Genomic DNA, 15,316 nt, shown 5'->3' on the forward strand with positions numbered 1-15,316 from the left:
GTTATATTAAAAAAATAGGTCACATGGAATTCATTAGAAATGGTATAAAGCTATCTAAAAAGGCAAGAGTTTTGATATTATTTAAAATTTCCTAAAACTAAAATGCCATGATCATTTAAGACAAAAATTTATCATATCATGTAATGAGAAATTTGAAACATGATGCTGTAGTTTGATTCTTTCCAAGTTTGTTTTGAAAATTATGAATTTTGAATTATTCTGATTTCTCTTTCAGGAAAGATCTTCCTATTTGGAATATCAAAAAGTAATAAGAGAAATAGAACATTTGAGTCGTTTATACATTGCTTATCAGTTTTTACTGGCTGAAGATACTAAAGAGCGCTCAGCTGAGGAGTTAAAAGAAATGCAGGATAAAGTTGTAAAACTTCAAGAAGCATTGTCTGAAAATGATAAAAAAATAAATGCACTAAATCATGAAATAGAAGAATTGGAGAAAAGAAAAGATAAGGTCGGAACATATAAATTGTTAAATTACTCTGAAAAAAATGTACAATAACCATTTAAGATTTTTTTAACCACTGACCCAGATCTGCATCTCTTTTTATTTTTTATTCTGAAACAGGGTCTAACTATTAGTGGCTATTTAGGATTTATTAGGCATTGTTCTTTTTTTTTTTTTTTTTTTTTTTTTTTTTTTTTTTTTTTTTGATTGTAAATCTCTTTTTTTTTTTTTTTTTTTATTGGTCGTTCATAACATTACATAGTTCTTAATACATCATATTACACGGTTTGATTCAAGTGGATTATGAACTCCCGCTTTTACCCCGTATACAAATTGCTGTATCACATCAGTTACCCTTCCATTGATTGACATATTGCCTTTCTAGTGTCTGATGTATTCTGCTGTCTGTCCTATTGTCTACTATCCCCCCTCCCCTCCCCTCCCCTCCCCTCCCCTTTTCTCTCTCTACCCCTTCTACTGTAGATCATGTCTTCCATTTGTATTCTCTTGACTTACCCCTCCTTACCTCTTATATGACAATTTGTATAACCCTGAGGATCGCCTTCCAGTTCCATGCAATTTCCCTTCTCACTCCCTTTCCCTCCCACCTCTCATCCCTGTTTACTGTAAATATTCTTCTCAAGCTCTTCGTCCCTACCCTGTCCTTGTTTACACCCCTTATATCAAAGGAGTCATTTGGTATTTGTTTTTTAAAGATTGACTAGCTTCACTTAGCATAATCTGCTCTAATGCCATCCATTTCCCTCCAAATTCTATAATTTTGTCATTTTTTAATGCAGAGTAATACTCCATAGTGTATAAATGCCACATTTTTTTTATCCATTCATCTATTGAAGGGCATCTAGGCTGGTTCCACAGTCTTGCTATCGTGAATTGAGCTGCTATGAACATCGATGTAGCAGTGTCCCTGTAGCATGCTCTTGTTAGGGCTTTAGGGAATAGACCGAGAAGGGGAATAGCTGGGTCAAATGGTGGTTCCATTCCCAGCTTTCCGAGAAGTCTCCATACTGCTTTCCAAATTGGCTGCACCAATTTGCAGTCCCACCAGCAATGAACAAGAGTGCCCTTTTCCCCGCATCCTCTCCAGCACTTATTGTTGTTTGACTTCCTAAAGGCTGCCAGTCTTACTGGAGTGAGATGGTATCTTAGGGTAGTTTTGATTTGCATTTCTCTGACTGCTAGCGATGGTGAGCATTTTTTCATGTACTTGTTGATTGATTGTATGTCCTCCTCTGAGAAGTGTCTGTTCATGTCCTTGGCCCATTTATTGATTGGGTTATTTGTTATCTTATTGTCTAATTTTTTGAGTTCTTTGTATATTCTGGTTATTAGGGCTCTATCTGAAGTGTGTGGAGTAAAGATTTGTTCCCAGGATGTAGGCTCCCTATTTATCTCTCTTATTGTTTCTTTTGCTGAGAAAAAACTTTTTAGTTTGAGTAAGTCCCATTTGTTGATTCTATTTGTTAACTCTAGCGCTATGGGTGTCCTATTGAGGAATTTGGAGCCCGATCCCACAGCGTGTAGATCATAACCAACTTTTTCTTCTATCAGATGCCGTGTCTCAGATTTAATATCAAGCTCCTTGATCCATTTTGAGTTAACTTTTGTGCACGGCGAGAGATAGGGATTCAGATTCATTTTGGTGCAAATGGATTTCCAGTTTTCCCAGCACCATTTGTTGAAGATGCTATCCTTCCTCCATTGCATGCTTTTAGCCCCTTTATCAAAAATAAGATAGTTGTAGTTTTGTGGATTGGTTGCTGTGTCCTCTATTCTGTACCATTGGTCCACCTGCCTGTTTTGGTACCAGTACCATGCTGTTTTTGTTACTATTGCTCTGTAGTATAGTTTGAAGTCTGGTATCGCTATACCGCCAGATTCACACTTCCTGCTTAGTATTGTTTTTGCTATTCTGGGTCTTTTATTATTCCATATGAATTTCATGATTCTTTTATCTATTTCTACAAGATATGCTGTTGGGATTTTGATTGGCATTGCATTGAACTTATAGAGAACTTTTGGTAATATCGCCATTTTGATGATGTTAGTTCTGCCTATCCATGAGCAGGGTATGTTTTTCCATCTTCTAAGGTCTTCTTCTATGTCTTTCTTTAGGGTTCTGTAATTTTCATTGTATAAATCTTTCACCTCTTTTGTTAGGTTGATTCCCAAGTATTTTATTTTTTGGGGGGATATTGTGAATGGAGTAGTTGTCCTCATTTCCGTTTCAGAGGATTTGTCGCTCATATACAGGAACGCCTTTGATTTATGCGTGTTGATCTTATATCCTGCCACTTTGCTGAATTCATTTATTAGCTCTAATAGCTTCTTTGTAGACCCTTTTGGGTCTGCTAGGTATAGAATCATATCATCTGCAAATAGTGATAATTTAAGTTCTTCTTTTCCTATTTTTATGCCTTTAATTTCTTTTGACTGTCTAATTGCTCTGGCCAGTGTTTCGAGGACTATGTTGAACAGAAGTGGTGAGAGAGGGCATCCCTGTCTTGTACCAGATCTTAGAGGGAATGCCTTCAATTTTTCTCCATTCAGAATGATGCTGGCCTGTGGCTTATCATATATTGCTTTTACAATGTTGAGGTATGATCCTGTTATCCCTAATTTTTCTAGCGTTTTGAACATAAAGGGATGCTGTACTTTGTCAAATGCTTTTTCTGCATCTATTGAGATGATCATATGGTTCTTATTTTTAAGTCTATTGATGTGGTGAATAACATTTATTGATTTCCGTATATTAAACCAGCCTTGCATCCCAGGGATGAATCCTACTTGATCATGATGTATAATTTTTTTGATATGTATTTGAATCCGATTCGCCAGAATTTTATTGAGGATTTTTGCGTCAAGGTTCATTAGAGATATTGGTCTGTAGTTTTCCTTCTTTGATGTGTCTTTGTCTGGTTTCGGAATCAGGGTGATGTTGGCCTCGTAGAATGAATTTGGAAGTTCTCCCTCTTTTTCTATTTCCTGAAATAGCTTGAAAAGTATTGGTGTTAGTTCCTCTTTAAAGGTTTTGTAAAACTCTGCTGTATACCCATCCGGTCCTGGGCTTTTCTTAGTTGGTAGTCTTTTGATGGTTTCTTCTATTTCCTCTATTGTTATTGGTCTGTTTAGGTTGTCTATATCCTCCTGGCTCAATCTGGGCAGATCATAGGACTCAAGGAATTTATCTATGCCTTCACTATCTTCTATTTTATTGGAGTATAAGGATTCAAAGTAATTTCTGATTATCTTCTGTATTTCTGAAGTGTCTGTTGTGATATTGTCTTTTTCATCCCGTATGCTAGTAATTTGGGTTCTCTCTCTTCTTCTCTTCGTTAGCATGGCTAAGGGTCTGTCAATTTTATTTATTTTTTCAAAGAACCAGCTTTTAGTTTTGTCAATTTTTTCAATTGTTTCTTTTGTTTCAATTTCATTAATTTCAGCTCTGATTTTAATTATTTCTTGCCTTCGACTTCTTTTGCTGTTGTTTTGCTCTTCTTTTTCTAGGATTTTGAGATGAAGTATGAGATCATTTATTTGTTGGTTTTTTCTTTTTTTGAGGAATGAACTCCAAGCAATGAATTTTCCTCTTAGAACTGCTTTCAATGTGTCCCATAGATTCCGATATGTTGTGTCTGTGTTTTCATTTAACTCTAGGAATTTTTTAATTTCCTCCTTGATGTCTTCTAAAACCCATTGATCACTCAGCAACCTATTGTTCATTCTCCAGGTGATGCTTGCTTTTTCCTTTCTTCTTTTATCATTGATTTTCAGTTTCATTCCATTATGATCAGATAAGATGCATGGTATTATCTCTACCCCTTTGTATTGTCTAAGAGTTGCCCTGTGACATAGTATATGGTCTATTTTTGAGAAGGTTCCATGTGCTGCTGAGAAAAAAGTGTAGCTACTTGATGTTGGGTGGTATAGTCTGTATATGTCAATTAAGTCTAGGTTGTTAATTGTGTTATTGAGTTCTATAGTTTCCTTATTTAACTTTTGTTTGGAAGATCTGTCCAGTGGTGAGAGAGGTGTGTTGAAGTCTCCCATGATTATTGTATGTTGGTCTATTAGACTCTTGAACTTGAGAAGAGTTTGCTTGATGAATACAGCTGCACCATTATTTGGGGCATATATATTTATGATTGTTATGTCTTGTTGGTGTATGGTTCCCTTGAGCAGTATGAAGTGTCCTTCTATATCCCTTTTGATTAGCTTTGGCTTGAAATCTATTTTATTAGATATGAGTATGGACACTCCTGCTTGTTTCCGCGGTCCATATGAGTGATATGATTTTTCCCAACCTTTCACCTTCAGTCTATGTATATCTTTTCCTATCAAATGCGTCTCCTGTAGACAGCATATTGTTGGGTCTTGTTTTTTGATCCATTCTACTAGCCTATGTCTCTTAATTGGTGAGTTTAAGCCATTAACATTTAGGGTTATTATTGAGATATGGTTTGTTCTTCTATCCATATTTGTTTATTGATGTTACTAAACCTGATTTGTTATCCTCTTTGACTACTTTCCCCCCTTTACTGTCCTACCTCCCATTGTTGGTTTTCAATGTTGTTTTCCATTTCCTCTTCCTGTAATGTTTTGCCAAGGATTTTTTGAAGAGATGGTTTTCTAGCTGCGAATTCTTTTAACTTTTGTTTATTGTGGAAGGTTTTAATTTCATCTTCTAACCTGAAGCTTAATTTCGCCGGATACACGATTCTTGGTTGGAGCCCATTGTCTTTCAGTGTTTGAAATATGTTATTCCAGGATCTTCTAGCTTTCAGAGTCTGTGTTGAGAGATCAGCTGTTATCCTGATTGGTTTACCCCTAAATGTAATCTGCTTTCTTTCTCTTGCAGCTTTTAAAATTCTCTCCTTATTCTGTATGTTGGACATCTTCATTATAATGTGTCTAGGTGTGGATCTCTTATGATTTTGCACATTCGGCGTCCTGTAGGCTTCTAGGATTTGGGATTCTGTCTCAATCTTCAATTCTGGGAAGTTTTCTCGTATTATTTCACTGAATAGACTGTTTATTCCTTTTGAATGGAGCTCTGTGCCTTCCTGTATCCCAATGACTCTTAAATTTGGTCTTTTGATATTGTCCCATAATTCTTGGATGTTCTGCTCATGGTTTCTTAGCAGACTTGCTGAGCTGTCTATGTTCTTTTCCAGTTGAAATACTTTGTCTTCATTGTCTGATGTTCTCTCTTCTAAGTGATCTACTCTGCTGGTAGTATTCTCAATTGAGTTTTTAAGTTGGTTTATTGTTTCCTGCATTTCTAGAATTTCAATTTGTTTGTTTTTTATTACCTCTATCTCCCTGTGAAATTGATCTTTTACTTCCTGGATTTGTTTGTCAATGTGATCTTTCATTGTCTGATTTTGCTGTCTCATGTCTTCCTTGAGACTCCAGATCATCTGAAGCATATATATCCTGAACTCTTTATCTGATATTCCATCTGTTGCAGCTATTACCTCTTCTAAAGTTGAGTTGACCTGCATTGCTTGTGGACCTTTCTTTCCTTGTCTTTTCATACTGCTCGCGTTTCTTTCTCCTTGGTGCAACTGTTGTGTTTTGAAATTTACCCCCTATTTATTTATGTTGCTCTTGTATACTTGAAAAGTCTCCCTTGCAGGTGCGGGCGGCGGCTGTGCCCCTACTCCAATTGGGGTGACGTGTCTACCACGCTGGCGGCTCTCTGGGCCTGTTCCGGGAGTGGAAGGCGGCTCTGCTCTGTCCCTATTCCAATTGGGGTGTCGTGACTACAATGCTGGCAGATCGCTGGGCCTGTTCCGGGCGTGGGCGGTGGGCTTGGCTGGCGGGATTCCACCTAATGGCAGTCCCTAACCTCCCTGCTTGCTAATTAATGGCTTCTCTGAGGCGCCACACCTTCTGTAGCTGCGGGGCAGGCCGCGCGAATCAGTTGGCCTGGATCTCCGGGGTCCTGCTGCTGGCTGTTTTGATGTTGCAAGCTGTTGGAGAGTGGTGGTGTATTCTTCAGCTTTCCCGGATGGTGTCCACTGACTGCCTGGATGGAGTGTCCGCTGTTTTGATGTTGCACTCTGAAGGAGAGTGGCGGTGTATCCTTCAGCTTTCCCGGATGCTGGCCGCTGACTGCCTCGGTGGAGTGTCCGCTGTGGGGGATGGGACTGTACCGCTTCCTTCCCCTTCTGAGAACCCGTGCTCGGCCCAAGGGTCCGTGTGGGCTTGGCTGGTGGGATTCCACCTAATGGCCTTCCCTAACCTCCCTGCTTGCCAATTAATGGCTTCACTGAGGCGCCACGCCTTCTGTAGCCACAGGGCAGGCCACGCGAATCAGTTGGCCTGGATCTCCGGGGCCCTGCTGCAGGCTGCTGGGATCCCTGGCACTCTATCACTTTGATTTTTTCTGCTTGCCCCTCCCCCAGCGCTGGCTAGCCAGGTTTCCTTTTGGCTGCTACTGGGAGGAGGGGTTGGAGGTCAGGTGTCTCTGGTTTCCCCCTGGCCTGTATGGAGGCTCAGCTTGATACTCCCTCTCCCGGCAAGCCTAGGAGAGATTTTATGCGAATTCCCGCTGTCTGGGGGGTGAGCTGAATGACACCGACCTGTTTTGATGTCGCACTCTGAAGGAGAGTGGCGGTGTATCCTTCAGCTTTCCCGGATGCTGGCCGCTGACTGCCTCGGCGGGGTGTCCGCTGTGGGGGATGGGACTGTACCGCTTCCTTCCCCTTCTGAGAACCCGTGCTCGGCCCAAGGGTCCGTGTGGGCTTGGCTGGTGGGATTCCACCTAATGGCCTTCCCTAACCTCCCTGCTTGCCAATTAATGGCTTCACTGAGGCGCCACGCCTTCTGTAGCCGCAGGGCAGGCCACGCGAATCAGTTGGCCTGGCTCTCCGGGCCCTGCTGCAGGCTGCTGGGATCCCTGGCACTCTATCACTTTGATTTTTTCTGCTTGCCCCTCCCCCAGCGCTGGCTAGCCAGGTTTCCTTTTGGCTGCTACTGGGAGGAGGGGTTGGAGGTCAGGTGTCTCTGGTTTCCCCCTAGACTGTATGGAGGTTCAGCTTGATACTCCCTCTCCCGGCAAGCCTAGGAGAGATTTTATGCGAATTCCCGCTGTCTGGGGGGTGAGCTGAATGACACCGACCTGTTTTGATGTCGCACTCTGAAGGAGAGTGGCGGTGTATCCTTCAGCTTTCCCGGATGCTGGCCGCTGACTGCCTCGGCGGGGTGTCCGCTGTGGGGGATGGGACTGTACCGCTTCCTTCCCCTTCTGAGAACCCGTGCTCGGCCCAAGGGTCCGTGTGGGCTTGGTTGGTGGGATTCCACCTAATGGCCTTCCCTAACTTCCCTGCTTGCCAATTAATGGCTTCACTGAGGCGCCACGCCTTCTGTAGCCGCAGGGCAGGCCACGCGAATCAGTTGGCCTGGCTCTCCGGGCCCTGCTCGCATTGTTCTTAATGTAGGATAATAAAATGGCTTATATAATAAGTATTTTATATAGAAATACAAGAAAATTAAAGGATGAATATATTTTAAGTAATTTCAGTTGTGTTTATTTGATTATAGGAAGTTGGAGGTGTACTCCGATCTTTAGAAGATGCTCTTGCAGAGGCTCAACGGGTTAATACTAAATCTCAAAGTGCATTTGACCTCAAGAAGAAAAATCTGGCAAGTGAAGAAAACAAACACAAGGAGCTAGAAAAAAATATGATTGAGGTAAGCAAAAAAAAAAAAAAAAAGCTTTAATATAATTCTAATGTATATTTATTAATTGTGTTAATATTTAGTGTCTACTATGAGCTAAAAATAATTGTTTGAACTGGAGATATACTAGTGATAAAAATGGTTAAAATTCTCAGCCTTGTGGGTCTATTTGGGAAAATGATTGTAATGAAATAAGTAAGTAAAATATATAGCACGTTATGTAGCAGTAACTGATGTGGAAAAAATATCAAAGTAGAGGAGAAAGTTTGGAGTTTAGGGGAAGGAGGACATAATGTGGTATTTTAAATTGGCTAGCTATGAAAGTATGAAGTTGCCATTAGCCACGGTGGAGAACAGAAAGAACAGGTTTACATGAGGAAAATAAGTGAGCATAAAAGGCTTGAGATTTCCTGTTAGAAATCTTGAGTGGTGATGTTGATTAGGTAGTAAAATATATGAATATTAATCCAGACAAATACAGATTTGGGCATCATTAGTATCTAAGTGATATTAAAATTCATAAGACAGGATAAAACTATCAAAGGTATGCGTATAGATAAGAAGTTTGGGCTGGGGATGTGGCTCTAGCGGTAGCGTGCTCGCCTGGCATGTGTGCAGCCCGGGTTCAATCCTCAGCACCACATACAAACAAAGATGTTGTGTCCACCGAAAACTAAAAAATAAATATTAAAAAAAAAAAAAAAAAAGAAGTTTAAACTTCAGGCAGTGCACTAATTCAACATGTAAGTTGGGGTACATGAGGAAGAGTGAGCAAAGAATGGAGAAGATACAAAGAAAATCATGCCAGTTGATAAGTTGACCTACAGCCCAAGTGAAAAAATATTTCAAGGAGAAATAGCCCTGAGATCCTGATAGAGTGTGTTCATACTCCCACAAAATGACAGCAGAAAAATACATGTATGGATATAGAAAACTCTTGAAAAATTTTCTGAAAAGGATAAAGAAGGAGCTTACTGAAGGGTAATATAGAAGTAAGCTTTTTTGGGCTTGATTTTATAAAGAATAAATTATACATTGATGGGAAAAAATTTGGTAGTCAAAGCAACATTGGTGATTCAGGAGAGAGAAATTGTTAAATTCTTAAAACAAGCTCCCTTAGTAGGTGAGAGTAGGATAAAAACTGGTGTGCAGTTGGAACAGGTAGCCTTTGCAAGGGGCAGAAATAGGTCATTCCCAGACAGAAGAAGAGTCAGTATGTACTATCATGCAGGCAGATGAATAAGTGTGTGATAGAGCTTTTGGAAGTTCTCTTAAGTGTGATTCTGTTGTCTCAGTGAAAGTATGATTTGCCTTTCCTATGGGAAAGAATTAACTTATTTGAAAATAAAATATTTTTATTGTAATATTAGGTATTACTTCATGTAAATACAATTATCAACTTAAGAAACACGGGGATAAAAATTTAGACAAACTGTCAAAGCAGTATGAATGTGTGACATAGCATTTCTGTTTTGGCTTCCAGTAGCTGAAATCAGTTCATTATTTCCTTTTCTAATCAGGCTAATAAAGCGCTAAATATGTGGACTTGCCTTGATTTGGCTGATTTTTCTTTAATTTTGCCAGGCCCTTAAGTTTCAGATAGATATACTGATTGTTCCTCTTTCATCTCCTTTTCTGTATCTTTTTATTCTTATTGATCTCTCAATGTTAGCATGCCACAGCCTGGAGTACAGACATCTTTACTTCTTACAGTCTCATTTTAGCCTAGACATTGTCTACAAGTTGATGCCTTCCAAATCTAAACTAGACTTAACTATTTCCCTGAACGCTGTGAAGAAGCAGGCTGTGCACTACTTATCAGCTTGTCTGAGTCCTGAAAGAACACCCTCATACACAAAATACTACATGAGGTTTGTTTATTGCTTATGGATAGTCAGCAGTGGACAACAAAAGCCTAGAATTTATTGTGAACTAGTTCCCAAGGCTCAATAAAGGTTCCCCAGAGTGGATGGGATCTTATCCACCTCTCAGCCACCTTAGGAAATAGCCTGTCCTAGGGTGATGCATGGGACTGGGCTAAAGAATTGAAAGACATTCTATTTCTGGGGACAGATTGGAACAAAGCCCTGAATTTTCCAGCCAGTCCCTTCCCAGATCAGGACGTTGCATGACCATCACATTCTTAAGAACTATAAGCCAGAAAGAGGAAAATTGAGTTAGTCCAAGGCAACCTGGAAAACCATCATGCAATCCTCCTGACACAGATAATCAACCCCCTGAGCAAAGCTAGTCCATTTCATATACCGATGGATCTCCCAAAATTTAGAGAAGGAGAAGGTTTGTCTCTTTGGGTTGATGTGTAATACTTTAACTAATACACAGTACAACATTGTGAAGCCATAGCCAGAATACATTTCATTAGGAGACTGCAACAAGCAGGATGATCAGGGCTGGATGGAGCACTGACCCAGATTAGATCCTGGGAATCTAAGCACTGAGTTGCTGAAGAGGTCAAAGAAGGATCCTGATGGTAATACTACTATCTGCAGCCCGTGGGCTTGCTTTTGGGTGTCTTCTACTTGGGCTTCTACAATATCTGAGGTCTCTATACAGATACACCAAGAGATGTGGTACTTGAATACACTTCATTCAGCTTATTAAAAAGTTTAGATTGTCTAAAAGGCGGTTGAGATGTCTCCTTGACTGCCAAGGCTGGGAGAGAGGTGAAGGCAATATCTGCCATGGTTGAGGATAGGTTTCTTCTCATTTTCTCATGAGAATTACTTCTGTGTGTGATAAAGCATATAAACCCAGAGTGGTTTTATACTTCCTGGTAGGTCCCCTTGTAAGCCTGACATTCAGCCTTAGGCTGATGACTCAATACTGCATCTCATTCCTAGGGGTGATATCTAAGGGCACCCCAACCACACCCAGTGTATAGAATCCCACTGTCTGTGAGCTTTCCAGACATGCCATTGAACATCATTGGTTTGGTTAACCCCTAGACTGCCCACAGAGAAAGCTGTAGATTTGGGATATACACCCTTTATCTCCATTTTATTATTCAGTGGCCCACATATGGATATGGGCCTCATTCATGACCTAACTGCAGAAGCTCACTTTCCTTCATACAGAATTGTTCATGAAGCTCCTGCACATGGGATTAGCACAAGGCCAGTTATTGTTTTTGTTATTACTACTAGGATATTTAACCATTTAAGCATGCTGCCTTAAAATACCAGCCCTTTTTATTTTATTTTTTAATTAATTAATTAATTTTTAAAATTTTTTTGGTACCTAGGATTGAACCCAGGGGTACTTAACCACCGAGTCACATCCCCACCCCTTTTTATTTTGTGACAAGATCTTGGTGAATCATGTAGTGCTGCCAAGTCGCTGGCCTCAAACTTGCTATCCAGCAGCCTCAGCCTCCCAAGCTGCTGGGATTGTATGCATGCACCACCATGCCTGGCCTAAAATACCAGCCCTTTAAGGTTTTGTTAGTTTGGGTTGTGACATTTTGCTACAGAGTCAGTTAAGTTAAAATGGATTATTTCTGGCTCCTTTCCATGTAACTGGTGATATAATCTTTCTTGGTAAACCAGGGTATGGAGTCTGTTGGTATACACTATGGGGTTAAGAATGCTGGTAAAGTTTACTACTTGTAGGACCAGAGGGTCACGAAGGTCTGTGACAGAAGAAGGTCTGCAATAGCATATCCAACATTTTGTTAGGTACCTGCAGTGGCCATAGCTTAGTTCTGTGCAGCTGCCTCCTGTGGAAAAAGCATTTTAACTGCCTCTCCACCCCCATTACTCTCCACGATCTTGAGTGTTTTCTGCCTATCAGGGGTTAAGCTGAGTTGGTATAGTTATGTGCCCCTATCCTCTATGAGCACCATTGCCCATGTGGCTTTATCCAGACTTCAGTTTTAATCAGAAGATGGTTATCTGTTAGCCTAATGGTGGTCACCAGTCCATTAGGGGAGATCACATACTATACAAACTTGATGTGTCTGATCACATTGCTCTATTCAACTGAAAGGATCAGATGTACTTGGTCCTATCCCTTATACCTATGGGATCCTGTGGAGAGGAGGCACCCCTGGGGAAGTATTGCCAATTTAGTTAGGAGCCCCTTTCTGAAGTAATATGGCAGCTAATCCCATAAACCACACATGATGCCTGGGACATTTACTCCTAAGTGAAAAGGGAACTGGTTAGCAACACTAATATTGAGATTTCATAGGTGCAAGAGAATGCTTGGTAAAACAGATTGGGATTTCATAGGTTTATCCAAATCAGTTGTTGCCTGGTCTCGCTCTACTCCTATTAAGCTCAGTATTTCTCAACATGCACTGCAGTGTTGTGTTTCTCTAGTGCTGGAGTACTTGTGTTCATACTGTCTTAGTCAGAAGGTCATACTAACTAGCAGGACATCCAGATGTCTGTCAGTTGTTGCAAAAGTCATCTGTTCAATTAGTCGGTTGTTTCATTACTTGTGAATGACAGAGTACCTGGAAAGTCCATTAATATTCTGCGAGAGAGTGCCTGTTGTCATCTTGCTTGTGTATTCAGGTATGTTCCTTGGTCAGACTTGACATTGGAAGGGGTATTCAAAAACATAATGTAAGTTGTTTTCAAAGATGAATGGCTATGGTAGCCTTCATTGTCCATGTGAATAAGATACATGTCTCTTCAAGCAGCAAGCTGTTGATGTAGTCCTTGTCCCTGTATAGGGGATCCTTTAATAGTTTATTTGCCATTCTCCTGACCAGATGGCTAGGCTAATAGCAGTAGCCCATGAGTTGGTGAAAATATAGCAGGATGGTTTGGATGTTACTACTGCTTGTAGTTTGGCTCATTGGCAGAATATCCAGACTTCAGTCTTAATCAGAAGATGGCCATCTGTTGGCCTAATGGTGGTCACCATCCTGTAGATCCTTTGGGCTTTGTTTCACAGATCCTTCAGTAAACCATGTCATTCTCTTAGTAGGTTTATCTTCAAACTTAGTCCCCAGATAGCCAGAGGAGGAGCCAAAACATTCCCCTATAGGTCACTTGGTCTCTTCTGGTAAGCTTAACCATAAGCTAGTTCATGGAGATTGCTTGGCCTGATCCTGAATATACCATTTTCATTTGAAAATTGACCTTGAGCCTGCCAAATTTATTGATGGGGTTTGTAAGAACCCAAGTTAAGAACATGCAGTTCAGGTCTCACAGTCACATGCGGTGATTCAGCTTTAAGGTATTTATTTAAGGTGTTTAATCTTCACTAGTGCATGTTAGCAAGCAAGTTACTCATCAAAAAGGGATATATATATTTGCATCATGCAAACTATATGTCTCAAAATCCAGTAGGCTAGCAAATCCCTGTGGTAATTTTTTCTTGCCACAGACCCCAGTCCGCATACATGGAGACTGAAGGTAACTTGTAATTCCATCTGGCTGGCCAGCTAAAGGTTTTAAAAGCAGCACTTGGGCCATGACATGTTGAACTACTTACAAGGTTTGCTTCCAAGAGTCCTGCTCAATATTGGCAGTTTCACTGAAGTGGTCAAAAGAATACTCATGTGATGCACCATAATCACCTAATCACAATAAATGGCACCATAATCACCTAATCATAGTTGTGCTATGCCTAAGTGGCATATCAGCCATTAGGCTTTCTTCCTATATGTGCCATCAGGGTGAAAAATTCTTGTTAAATTATATTTGGGATACTTATCTGACTTATTAGTCTCCATACCTTGAATCCCTTTTTGACAGTGACACTAGCTGGTGCTTTGTAATAGAGTAGTTTGTAATATTTTTGTCTGTAGCAGATTTTGAATTAACAAAGTTATGCCCTGTTTTCTACTTAGCGTGTGGTGGCACTTTTGCTAAATAGCTATTGGGTCTTTGCTAGCTTCAGAAGTGATTATGCCCCATTGTTATGACTTGAGTTCTTGGCTATGAGGGAACATGTCCTCATAGGTGATGTTTTGGGCCACAAACAGCCAAAATGTCAAGGTGAATAATGTATTCAGCAATGGGAATTTGGTCACTGGCACCCAAAATGATCCACAACCAAGGGCCCCCACCCACAACCAATAAGCACCTTGGCTCACTAGATTCATCCCCAAATCTCCTGATATAATCAATTTAATTTTTCCCCTAAGGAGATCTGGAAATACTGTCATAAGTTTCCAGTATACAAGAAACCCTGAAAAGTTGGAATTCCCTTATCTTCTTGACGGGAGTATAAGGCCATTGTCCTCCAGTAAGCCTCTGGAGATCTTGCTTCCACTCTAAACTGTACTGTTTAGTGGTTTAGATCTATAGTGTACCTTTATCAAATCAACACTTTAGTCAGGATGTATAGGGGTTCCCAGCCTTTCTGCATATCTGTCCCCAATATACTATCTATTTCTGTGAAGGCCTGCATTTTTTTGTTTGTTTGTTTATTTACTCCCTCTCACCTGCCTCAGGGTTCATCTGATTACCCATTTCCTGGGGTCTCTGTCATTTGGCATGAACAATTCATAAATACCCCCAAATCAGGGGATCATGTACTGAACTGCCTCATTTCTGTATTTCCCTCTGCTTTAATCCATGCAGCCAGCTTATTCCCATCTATAAGAAGTGACCTGTGTCCCACTTACCGTGCCTCCTTTCCCATAAAACATCCAGGTGTATGTCCAGCTCTTAAATTTCCCCTTACTCTGCCAGCTGGCTTGCATCTCTGCTGTGAGCTGGGTTTTGAGGGGTTGGGAGTGGTATGGCCACTCTAACTTTGGCAGTAATATAGACTGGACCCTACTGAATTGTGCCAATTTTTATGAAACAGGTTTATTGTGTACCTGATTACCAACTTCTCAGTGTTCAATAAATAGTCATATACTTAGTAGATATTCATAATAATTTATAGTAGATATTATATAATTCATAATAGATATTCATACAAGTTACATAAAGCAAATTTATTATTTACAGATGGGTAGTAATTGACAGTAGAATCCTGGGATTCATGGTGGGAAAGCTGCCAAGGGCAGATGGGAATCTCATGTGCATGCCCCACTCAACCTAGATCTAAGGGACCCCAGAAAGTAGCTTGCCTTGAGATTTATATCAGGGTGAAATTTATATCATATCACCACAAGGTGACATGAGTTGCTGGGTTAAAGCATTAAAGATATTTCATTTC

The 15,316-nt window shown here is 40.4% G+C and overlaps 1 protein-coding gene across 1 annotated transcript in view; it reads left to right on the plus strand.

The window, feature by feature from the left end:
- Positions 1–15,316, plus strand: part of Smc2 (structural maintenance of chromosomes 2) — a 54,670-nt gene that overhangs the window by 7,813 nt on the left and 31,541 nt on the right. Inside the window, 2 exon segments of the mRNA XM_026380117.2 lie at positions 236–469; positions 8,033–8,182. Of these exon segments, the coding sequence (XP_026235902.1) occupies positions 236–469; positions 8,033–8,182 (384 nt within the window).

This window comes from Urocitellus parryii, chromosome 4 (assembly GCF_045843805.1).
Source record: "Urocitellus parryii isolate mUroPar1 chromosome 4, mUroPar1.hap1, whole genome shotgun sequence".
Classification (NCBI taxonomy): Eukaryota; Metazoa; Chordata; class Mammalia; order Rodentia; family Sciuridae; genus Urocitellus; species Urocitellus parryii.